An 11,989-nucleotide genomic window follows, 5' to 3' on the forward strand; every position below is an offset into this window, starting at 1 on the left:
TTGTGTGTGTACGAGTGTGTGTTACATAAAAATTCAAAAGTAAAATGAAATATAAAAAATATTAATATTACTACTTAAAAAAATTATTCCATGATATAATTAGATTAATTTTATATTAGTTCAACTTACTAAAACTAAAAATCTTATTCATGAAAAATAAAAAATTGCAACTAAAACTTTAGAATATTACAAGTTTAACCCATTTTTCGTAAGGATATTTAACATAATTGCAAACTTGAGACCATTAGTTAAACTAAAACAACCATATATCAATTAATTCATGTATTCAATAATTAAAGTTAGTTTGACCCATTTAATAGCTCTACATATTACTTATGGTTATTAGCTTATTGTTATGTTGGTACATGTTATTTAAATTCTAGATTTTACTCTAAGAATTAATAATTTAAACTATTAATACAAAAATCAATAAGTGTTGTACCATTAAATTTTTCATCGACTATTTATACTCTTCACTTTCTTTGTAATATGGATAAATATAGCAAATTAATACCTACAATTGGAATATCCCTTTTTCGATCTTTACTTAACGCTTTTTGTAGCGTTAACCAACCTTGTACCTATCTGACATAAAATGAAGCATCACTTGAGAGTCGAGACATCATCCAACCTATCCTCCCAATCTCGTAACAAACTCCAACATGACCTAACTAATCTTCACAATTTATATCACACTGTATCCTTACATAAATAGTATCACCCTCGTGTAATTTTTACCCTATTGTTACTCTACTAAAATACATTGTGACTTGGGATTGGAGTGTATCCAGGGCCACCACCACCTTCTCCCTTCAACTCGCTGGAGTTCCCCGTTCTTACTTCATCACTGGCTCATCATCCCAATAGTTTGGTTTATGAAAGGAAGATTTAAAAACCAAATAGAAGAAAGTAAGAAAAATAAATGAGTAGAAAAGGAGGTGATCATTTAATTGTTAAGTAGAAGTGAAAAGAGAAAGAAAGAATGGAAGGAAGAAAGGTTATAAATTTATAGAATGATATAAATATCTCTAAATAAAAATAAGATATGTTTTGCATGTTGTAATCTTAAAGGATATAATGGCATTTTTTAATTTTTACTCTCTCTTTAGGAGGTTTTCTTTCCAAATAATTAGCACGCTCTCTAAAACTCTTGATTGAAAAGAACTTTGATAAGTTTAGTCCTTCTGATTGTTTTTTTATTGTTTTTCATCTGTTCCAAACAAAGGCTTAACATTCGGGATCCTTAAATTCCATAAGGAAGATCAAGAGTGACGTGGGATAGTCAGGCACGTACACAAGGTAGTAGTCTGTATTGGGAAAGGACGCGAAGGGTGAGAGTCAGAGGATACGTGTAATATGTGAAAAATGACAATTTGCATGGAGTTGGCGGTGGAGAATGCAGCAGGAGAATAAACAGCCCATAACTTATGGCATAGCATAGCAGAGCAGCCAATAGCAGCAGCATGCAGAGAGAGGGAATGCACTAACTATCAAAGCAACACACACTCCCATACCTAATCCTCCTTCCCTCTTGCCCATTACATATCATCAATATCCTCCTCTCTACTGCTATTCTACCCACCTTGATCGAATGACATGTATTACGGACTTATATCTTTTAACTAAGTTATTCAAAATTTGAATTCTAATTTTTGAATACGAAATAGAGTATATTAAAAGAAGAATTCTTATTTTGTATACACGAGTTTCCAACAGAAACTAATTATTACTTTGGATAAAAGAAATTTCTTATCAATAATATAATTGTTAATAAAAAATAATAATAAAAAATCTCTACTGCTATTCCGACAGTTTTATATCTCTCACCAATATGATTTGCCAATCTCATCCTCATTGTTATTCATGTTTAAATATATTCAATGGTTTATTTAATAATTAAAAGGTTATACTATAAAAATTGTGAGGAATTTTAAAACTACTGCATAAGGGACAAATCCAGATGAAGATAGGTACTATATCTAGCGCAGTAAATCCGACAAATGAAATCTTGACTGAGTAAAAACAAAAAACAGAGAAACACAAAGTCCTCATAAAGCACCACGTCGTCAGACAAGTGGGGAAGTGTCCTCCAAAAGGCTTGTGCATGTTTATGATGAAGATAGTGATTGGTGCAAGGAATTGTTAGGTTTGGAAAATGGAACCTTTCTCTCACCTTATCTCTTCTGTTCCCAAGCCCATACACCTCACCACTCTCTCTTGTGCTATATTTATGATTCTACTCAGAGACCCTTTCACGCTTTCCTATTCCTCTTTAGAGTACTTTGAAACTCCTTTCAACTCTTTGATCAGTTCACACTACAAGATCCAAACACATATCAGCTGTCCCTGCTTTTTAAATTCCCTTCTTCCCACTCTATTACACTGTTGTACCATTTGTACTGATATTCCTCAGGTAAAGCGTTGAGCTTATGTAGTTTCATATATATCTAGTTTCCGATGTTACTGTACAAATTCTGACGTATTTTATTCCCCTTTTCGATTGCTTACTGGGGTTTTAGGAACAGAAATGGGAGATGAGGAAATGGTAGCCAAAGTTGGAGAAAGCCAAACAGAAGATGCATCAAGAGTTTTTCCATGTCTGTTCTGTTCAAGAAAGTTTTACAGTTCTCAAGCTTTAGGAGGGCACCAAAATGCTCACAAGAGAGAAAGAACAGCTGCAAGGAAGGCCAAGAGGGCTTCTGAGTACTCGTGTGTTTCCTTTCCTTCCCCAATGCCAACCCCTATGGTTTTTGCTCCAACCCATCTAGACCTTTTAAATCCTTCAGTGTTAATCACTGCTCACTCAGCAAGACTCCCTTGTCTCCCAAGCCATCAGATTTCAGAACAATTTGGATCAAATGGTGCACCTAGATTTGGCAATGCTCTGTTTTATGGGGAAAGTAGGTTTCATGATGATGGGAAGAGCTGCAACTACGACTGGGGGGACACATCTCAACATATACCACAGATAAGTAGCAATCAAAATCTTGGAAATAATGGTACAGAGAAAGATCAAAAGCTTGATTTATCTCTCCATTTGTAGACTATGTATAGACTGGAAATGAGATGCATTTTTCTGAGAGCTAGGGAATTGCGGGACTAGTTTTTTTCGGCCAACTGTTAGTGTTAGTCTTGGTATTGAATAATGGTTTCCATTTTTCGGATTAATATTTGTACCTCGCTTTCCAAAGCAACAGCCTCCCTTTTACTTTGGTTATTATTGCATTAATTTGAATAAAAAGTGAGCTTTAAAAAATATAATGATTGGATAAATACAAAAATATTTTTTTCACTCTCGCTTTCTAAACCTCAACAGGTACATCGAATATCTAATAAATATGCAGGTTTCTTTGAACCTAAAACAGTAATCTCGCTTTTATGACCTAAAAGCCCCACAACTGAAACATACCTCTTATTCTGTAACACACCTTCACCCGCCCACAGCATAAAACCAGACAGGCAGAATCTTCTGAATTATGGAGGTACGGTATGTTTAGAGCTCACAACTCTGCTACCCCACTTTGGTGAATAACCACTATAGAGCACTGGTTTGTGTACTACTCTAGTTTGGGACCAGAAACAAAAAATCGTATAAATGATCTAAGTGTTGACAAAATGACAATCGCATATCATGTATAGTAAGTACCAGCCAATATCTCCATGGATCACGTGACCACATTAAAATTGCTAAAACGTGAATCATATTCATTAGTGACATCCAACTGGTGTAGAATGACCCAATGAAAAAAGAAAAAGAAGCAATGTACAACCCAAAAAAGTTTACAAATTCCAATCAACTTTCACGAGTGTATTTCCACCATGATTAGTACACCTTGACATCCATCCAACAATCTCAACTCCCCTGATACTTTATTAACTCGGGATTCCAACATTACCTAGAAAACAAACAACAATATGACAGTGAATTAGACCCGTTATCTTAAAACCTATTAAATCATATGAACTCCTCAAACACTTATAACATAAGATAAGTCCAAATAAGTTGTTTATAACTTCTTCCAAATGGAGCTTTTGAGTGTACTGGTTTGAGGGGAGTGAAAATAAAATGATATGCGAAGGTTCTGATTTTTATGGGTATTAAAAAATGTCTTTTCATTTAAGCTAATGTTTGGTAAATGGGTTAAGTTAGAAATGGGGTAAATCTGTTATCAACTCGTTTTTATACTAGAAGAGTGGGAGAAATATTGAGGAGGGTGGTGTGTAAACGAGTTGCAATTTATTTTTTCCTATGCTAAATTTATGTTGTACCAAACAAGCGTGTGGTAACTTCTTCAACTTTATAACATTCAACTCTTCAAACAAGTGCACCCTTTAGCATCAAGAAAGAAAAGAGCAGCTAAATTAGAGAAAATCAAAAACCAAAGGGGATACTATCAACACATTCTGACACACTTTTCAACACTTCATCTATTAATGAGTTATATCTAGTGTTGGTCCCACTTAGATAATATCTGGGCCCACACTTTATTAATAAGGCTGGCTAGAATTTCATTCAATAATAGTATTAAACAGACTGTGGAAGGTGTCGCTTGTATTTCTCAAAACCCAATGAAATTATGTAAACAGTTAAACTACATAATTAATCAAAATATGAAAACAATTGTCATGTGCATTGAAGCCTTAATGCGACTAAATATTGGAAGACATTATTATAGAATTACTCATTATCAATCCAATCCCATTCAAATGATGAATCAATTAAAACATTCCCTTCTGAAGGAAATAAAATTACATGCTCTAGTTCTCATACATAACTAACATTCAAATTTTCTAAATAGTTTGCATGCAGAATGAAGTCTCAAACCTGTTTTACTTTAGACCGCCTCTTTCTTGCTTAACGCTGCCATGACTTTGCTCTACATAAATTAGCGTTGGAATGAGATAGAATAGGAACCAGTGTTTGGATCTTTGACTGCTTTAAAGTTGTCTACACTCATCCCAAAGCGGCCCAAGACAGAATTACCCATATCTTTCAGTTTTCCTGCATCACAAAACACCTATCTAAGTAAATGATAATAAGTAAAATTTACTCAATATCACTTCTATCAAAATTAAGTACATCTGCACACACCGCTATGAACTACCCACAATTTATGATGACACTGCCTTTATATAACAGAATAGTAAATATTGGCTGCTGACCAACTTAGGCAAAAAAGAAAAAGAAACTTAACCACCAAGCAAAAACTATGCTCAATGCTTAACCACAAAAGCTAACTGCACTTAATAATTAACCACCTAGCAGAGAGAAATTGAATAAGGCTTAACTACGTACACAAAGATTAACTTCATACTTAACAACTTTCCAGAAGCCATCATCATCATCATCAACCGAGATAGAGGCTTAATCACCGTGTAAGGTAGAAGCAAAATAAATTAATATCCCACACAAAGCAAAAGCTTGCATCATCAATGCTTAACTACCAAGGGCTAAAGCAAAAGTCACATAAACAATGTTTAATGATTAAGGGTCAAAGCAAATAACGTCTAAATAGACATAGCCAAGTCTTCAAGAACATCCATAATTGGCCAACAAGAGAAATCTTGAACCAATACATCATTTGAGATCTTGACAACATCAAGAACCTTGATAAAACGTACAATAGAGATATTAAAGATAGTATGAATAAGCAAAGAATCAGATCTTGGTTTATAGAAGGAAAAAGAAAAAGGCAAGCTATGACAGCCCCGTGCAACAGAAGGTAAAACCTCTTTTCATGCTGGATGCCAGCACTCCAATACTATCTTATAATTTGGGCTTAGAGCCAAAAATTAAAGAACAGATAATAAGCTATGACTTTGACGTCGATGTAGATGTAGCACAAAGGAGTCATGACTCACGATGCCCATCACCCCAAATTTAACTAAGAAGTAAGAACCCTAGCCATCTAATTAGTTCTGCCAGGACACCCAAAATGTAAATGTATATGCCATAAAACTAATATATATTTATATATATATATATATATATATATATAGCTTTGTTCTAAAATATATAAGTAATATATATAATCAGCCAAGCCTTCCAGTTCTCCAACACTCAAACAAAAAACAGATCTACACTCATTACAAAGAATATAAACAGCATACCATTATGAGTACTCTAGGAAGGAAATATATGTCTATGACATGAAATGCTGCTATCAATGCACAATTCATCTAAAGAATTGCACTGTGACAGAAATAAGAAGTACATCTTTCAATCACGTGAGTATCCCCAATCCTTGAAAATAAGAAGTACATCTTTCATCTGATACAAGAATTTCTTTCCGATAATGTCTTGTTTGACTAGACTAGATTTGCTTCACCTATGTGAACCATTTGAGATCAAGGTAATGCTAAGAATGGACAGCACACGTGAGTAGATGTATTGAAAATTGAAACACAATCTTTACAGTCCTCAATACATGACTGAGGGGGAAAAAAAAGGAAACACAGCAACTGAGATAGGAGAAATATCTTGGAGATTTTACTCGCAATTGTAAGATAACTGGTGAAAAAAAACACAAAAAATAGAGGTAATGCAATGAAAGCAAGACTATGCACCACCCAACAAAAAAAGAATCAAATATTAAAAAAAAAAAGACAAAAAAGACTAACCAATCATTTCCTCCTTCATCTTTTCCCGTTTTTCTGCAGCAAGGGGCTCTAATCGTCGAATGGTTTTCCTAGCTTGATCATTTGAGGGATCAATTTCTAAGATCTTTTTCATATCTGCGAATTGTTTTTGAAAAAACAAATGGTGAAGCATATAGCTGGTTATGAATAAATATGAAAGTCTGGAAAAATCAAAATGCTATATAGTGTGCTAAATATACAGTCATATACATTAAGAGCTAAAATAAAGGGATAGGTGCAGAAACTGCCCGTAGTTCATTATACTTGACACCTTTCTTATTTGAAAAATTACACCTCTTTTACTTCGTTAATTACAAAGAGAAATGAGTAGGAACCTTGCATAAGGTAGGGAAATTAAGAGTAATTATTACTCAAACAAGAATGAGTTTTAATAAATTAAGCTTAAGATGGTACATAAAGTGGGGGACAAGCAGTGCTGGGTGTGACAAGTGCAACCTCGGAGCAGGTTGATATAATTACCCACCACCCTATTATAAAATTTGAACTCACCAGCAATGGCCTCTTCAAAATGCTCAAGCTTTTCATGAGCTTCACCTCTTCTTACCAAAGCTTTACCGTATACAGGATTCAGTTCTAATGCTTTTGTGCATTCTTTAATTGTGTTCTCATATTTTCCCTGATGTATATTTGATACGTGTTAAAGAAAAGCAAGCAAACATAATAAATGGAACACAAATAATGTCAGAATATATTAAAATGTCGGCATAGAAGAAATGCTAGATCCAACAGTAGCTTTATATGGGATAAAAATAATCAAAATGTCAACATATATTATTAAAAAATTAAAAAAAAAGGTAAAAATAAATAAATAAACAAAATATCTATCTTCTTTTCTTATTGTCGTTTGCAGTTTTCTTTGAAAGATTTCCTCTTGATTGAAGCAGATTGAAATCTGGTTTTTGCTCAGATTTATTACATTAGGGACTAATAAATTTGTGCATACTCAAAACTAATTTGGGATTTTTATCTATCCTCAAATTTGAACTCTACAAGAAACTAGGTTGATGCTCAGCACCAAATATTCAACTATGTATAAACATGTGAAATTGTTTATGGTTGGGTCATAATAATGCTCACATTTCTAAGGGTGTCTCAATTCCCTTAAACTTGTTAAGTTTAAGCTTCCTTGTTCCCTGCTGCTGCTCGTGACTGTTTCTAGGGAATATCAATTTCCTGTATGCAGGTAGCTTTGCAGCATGTTGTACTTTTTCATGGTCTTTATTACATCCCAGTTTAGGATTTGGATTATCTAACTTGGGCAGAAAAGTTACGGTACCTTTCAAGTAATTTTAACCATTGGATTCTTAAAATAAATCAGATTGGGACAAGTGTAAGTTTAAGTGAAAATATCCATTGTTGGACACGAGGGTCAACCACTTCGGAATTTTTTTTTTTTTTCCTGAATGCAACACCCTCCTACACATTATATTTATATGCACTTTCAAACTCAAACCAAATACATTTCAGAATATTTTAAAATATATTCTTTCACTTTTTCATGTTCATCCTAAGGGTCAGGTCTCTAATTACAACACGGTCTCTTATGCTCAGTTGGCTACTGTGCGAGTGAGTGCACGCCAACTTTTTGGTGTTTTGCTCCTACCAGCAATTTGAGTGGACATCATCTTGTTTTTCCTGTTTCTCTTTTAAAAACTCTCATAATAGTGTTCGTGCTTGCAAGAAAGGGTGTTTCTTTATACAATCAACATTTTTTCCCTAATATATTCAATATCTACTTCAAGTTGACAAGGATGGGCATTTGGATATATTCTACCGCTACATTTTTGAAACTGAGAAACATAATGATATTGCAGAACTCTTAAAAATTTTGGGAAGTATAATCAGTGGATTTGCTTTACCACCAAAAAAAGAGCACAAGTTGTTTCTTGTGCGAGCTCTTGTTCGGTTATTCCTCTTCATAAACCAAAATGCATACCAATGTACCACCAGCAGTTATCTTGTGGAAAAAGACTGCAAACTCGCTGATACTGTTATACAGGGATTACTAAAAAACAGGGACTTCCAGCTCACTAATACTGATGAATTTCTATTTTTCTTACAAGACGTTAAGTTTCTCCATTAGGTATCACACAATGGAAGGTTTCATTTAAATGTACATGTGTCCCAATCTGATTTATTTTAAGAATCCAATGGCTAAAAATTACTTGAAAGGTACCATAACTTTCCCACCTCTATGTTAGAGAATCCAAATCCCAACGTTTATGGTTTTTAGGATGTCTTATCTTCCGTATGGTTGTACTTTCCTCTCTTTTCTCAGCCATTTATTTAATTTAAAATTACTGATACTTTATATTTTGAGCAAATAATAATTTTTAGACAAAACAAATAATACTGAATTTTTAGTTTTTGAATTCTACAAGAATAGTATCTAACCATCCTCAAGGAAGAAAAAAAAAAAAAAAAAAAAGGCATGCAACAGAAAATAAAACCAATTTTGAACTTCAACATATAATTCTGAACTCTGAAGTGAATGCAAACACAGAAAGGCCAGGTACCAAGCTAGAATACTATGCAAAAGCCATCAAGCAGAAACACATTTTGGGATCAACAGTTCATCTGTTAGACATGAGTGGAAGAGCATAACACAGGAATGCGATGACTGATGACAAATGTTAATTCCATTAACATGATAAAAGAAGGCCATACCAGTTTCAGAAAGCACACACCGCGGTTTGAATGACATATAGAACGTATTTCCACAGATGAAGGGATGTCTGGTGCAACTTGTAAAGCAAGTTCATACTGCAATAACGCCTCTTCATACTTCCCATCTACAAAAAGCTTATTCCCTTCTACCTTTGCTTCATTTGCTTGATCCAATGCTTTCTGTCATATAAACCAATAGCACTCACTCAATACTCTTTTCACATGCATAAGGCGATAAGGGGATTAATTAATATATATTAAATTCACAGTTTGGTGAATTTTAGTGTCTGAATCTCAAAATACAAGAATTTTCTCCACAGAACATGAAAATAAGTAATTAGTCACGCAATTGAACACATGAGCCAAGTATTATACAAGAAAAATGCTACATTATCTAACACACTCTATTATGAGTTACAACTTATTAGAAACTGTAAAATCATGAGCTGAGGCTAATTAAATAAAAAGCTAGTCCTTCACAATTTTGTGATCCTCCAAAAATTTCAGCTAAAATTAAAGAGTATTATTATAGTATGTTACTAGCATTCTCATTATACGATCCTTTTCCTGTGACCTAATTAGAAATTAGTCTATATTTTACTTTTAAAGTAATTATAACAGAAATCAACAATCTTATAATGCGTGCCAATCCAATACATGACAATAAAATCTTTATAGCATTCCAATTAAATTCACCAAACAATGTGAGAGTAAAAAAAATAAGTAACTGTCAAAAAAAAAAAATATCGCACAATCAGAAAGACCTAAAATCAAAACCCTTAGTTTCGAAACCGAACCTGTCTCGATTCTTCTTCATTGATCAAGGCATTCTCAGATGATTCAGTGCTCTGAGGAACATCGTGTTCCGGCGCTTGCTCTGTCTGCTGCTGCTGATGCTGATGCTTCTCGACGTGATTCTGTTCTTCGCGGCTGCCGGCTCCGTCATCTTCTCCGTCGCCGTCACTGCCGAGATCGGTGTCGCTGGCGGTTTCGAAGCCGTCGGAGGCGTCGTGGCCGGCGCCGGCGTTGGAAGGGTTCGCGTTTCGATGGTCGCTCTCTTCCTGTTCTATGACCACCATCTTCTGGAAGGTTCGATGCTAAGGACTTGTTTGGATGGGAAGGTAGCAGAAAATGCGATTCTGGGCCGCAGAAGAAATGTGAGCTCCCAGCTTCGGGAATACGGTGTTTGAAAATTTGTAAATTGTAATGCCGACTTAAGGGTGTTTCTAGAACGAGCGAGAGCAGAATACAGTTTTGCGGGCCAAATATACTGTGCACCTATGATTAGTGGTGTCTGTGGGTGGGATTGGGTTGGATTGGATTTAGATAAATATGTCACTTGATCTCATCAAATTTTAAGATTGGGTTGGATTATAGGTGAATTCTTTGAAAGATCACTTTCACAAGTGGTCCATGGGTGCATCATCAGTTTTCACCCTTAGATGCATCTAAACTAGTAGACCATAATACACCTTATCACACTGGATCTAAATTTTCAATTTTTTTACTGATTTTTTTTTTTAAATTATCCAAAAAACAAAAAATACGTGGCAACAGACGCAGCTGCTACTGACACTCGGAACGGGCCGTTCTGAAATCAGAACGGGCCGTTCCAAATGAACAAATAACACATAAATATTGGACCAGAACGAGCCGTTCCAGATGACAAAAAAACACATGACGAATGGAACGGAACGGCCCATTCCAACATCAGAACGGCCCGTTCCGAATTCAAAAATGACACATCAATAATTAAAATCAAAAATGACACATCAATAATTAAATCAGAACGGGCCGTTCTGAAAACGGAACGGCCCGTTCTAACTACAAATTTGTCACACGAATTTTTTAAAGCAAAATAATATATTTTTTTCCATTATACTAAATTACATCTACACCCTAAACCCTAAACCCAAAAAATCTTATACTAAGGTCCATAATACAAGACCAAACAATATAAACTCTTGTACTACCAAATATATAAGAAAAGTGGTCATCCACTAAGGCTCATAATACAAGACCAAACATTATAAACTCTTATACTACCAAATATATGAGAAAGGCGGTCATCCATGTAAAGTCCAAGTAAAGAGAACCTTAGGCCCACCAAACCTATTGGGCTCACTAAGCTCAGAAGTAAACAAAAGCCCAAAGGCCCACAAAGCCCAAAACTAGGCCCAATAAGCTTAAAACCCAAAAAGTCTTATACTAAGGCCCATAATACAAGACCAAACATTATAAACTCCTATACTACCAAATATACTCCTATACTACCAAATATATGAGAAAGGTGGTCATCCATGTAAAGACCAAGTAAAGAGAACCTTAGGCCCACCAAACTCATTGGGCTCACTAAGCTCAGAAGCAGTCAAAAGCTCAAAGGCCCATGAAGCCCAAAACTAGGCCCAATAAGCTTAAAACCCAAAAAGTCTTATACTAAGGCCCATAATACAAGACCAAACATTATAAACTCCTATACTACCAAATATATGAGAAAGGTGGTCATCCATGTAAAGCCCAAGTAAAGAGAACCTTAGGCCCACCAAACTCATTGGGCTCACTAAGCTCAAAAGTAAACAAAAGCCCAAAGGCCCATAAAGCCCAAAACTAGGCCCAATAAGCTTAAAATCCAAAAAGTCTTATACTAAGACCCATAATACAA

At 34.8% G+C, this 11,989-nt stretch overlaps 2 protein-coding genes across 2 annotated transcripts; one reads left to right on the plus strand and one right to left on the minus strand.

Moving 5' to 3' along the window:
* The first annotated feature begins 2,069 nt into the window (after positions 1-2,069).
* Positions 2,070-3,168, plus strand: LOC109810069 (protein LATE FLOWERING). Its single transcript, XM_020373446.3, has 2 exons — positions 2,070-2,413; positions 2,520-3,168. The coding sequence occupies exon 2, from the start codon at positions 2,528-2,530 to the stop codon at positions 3,041-3,043; it is 516 nt and encodes a 171-aa protein (XP_020229035.1). The 5' UTR covers positions 2,070-2,413; positions 2,520-2,527; the 3' UTR covers positions 3,044-3,168.
* A 439-nt stretch (positions 3,169-3,607) lies between these two features.
* TPR1 (Tetratricopeptide repeat (TPR)-like superfamily protein) lies at positions 3,608-10,615 on the minus strand. Its single transcript, XM_020373445.3, has 6 exons — positions 10,125-10,615; positions 9,328-9,507; positions 7,150-7,276; positions 6,622-6,735; positions 4,826-5,002; positions 3,608-3,896 (listed from the first exon to the last, which is right to left on the minus strand). Exons 1-5 carry the CDS (start codon positions 10,404-10,406, stop codon positions 4,887-4,889), a joined length of 819 nt encoding a protein of 272 aa, XP_020229034.1. The 5' UTR covers positions 10,407-10,615; the 3' UTR covers positions 3,608-3,896; positions 4,826-4,886.
* Between the last annotated feature and the right edge of the window lie 1,374 nt (positions 10,616-11,989).

The sequence above is a fragment of the Cajanus cajan genome, chromosome 4, assembly GCF_000230855.2.
Source record: "Cajanus cajan strain Asha chromosome 4, NIPB_CcT2T_4, whole genome shotgun sequence".
NCBI classification, from domain to species: Eukaryota; Viridiplantae; Streptophyta; class Magnoliopsida; order Fabales; family Fabaceae; genus Cajanus; species Cajanus cajan.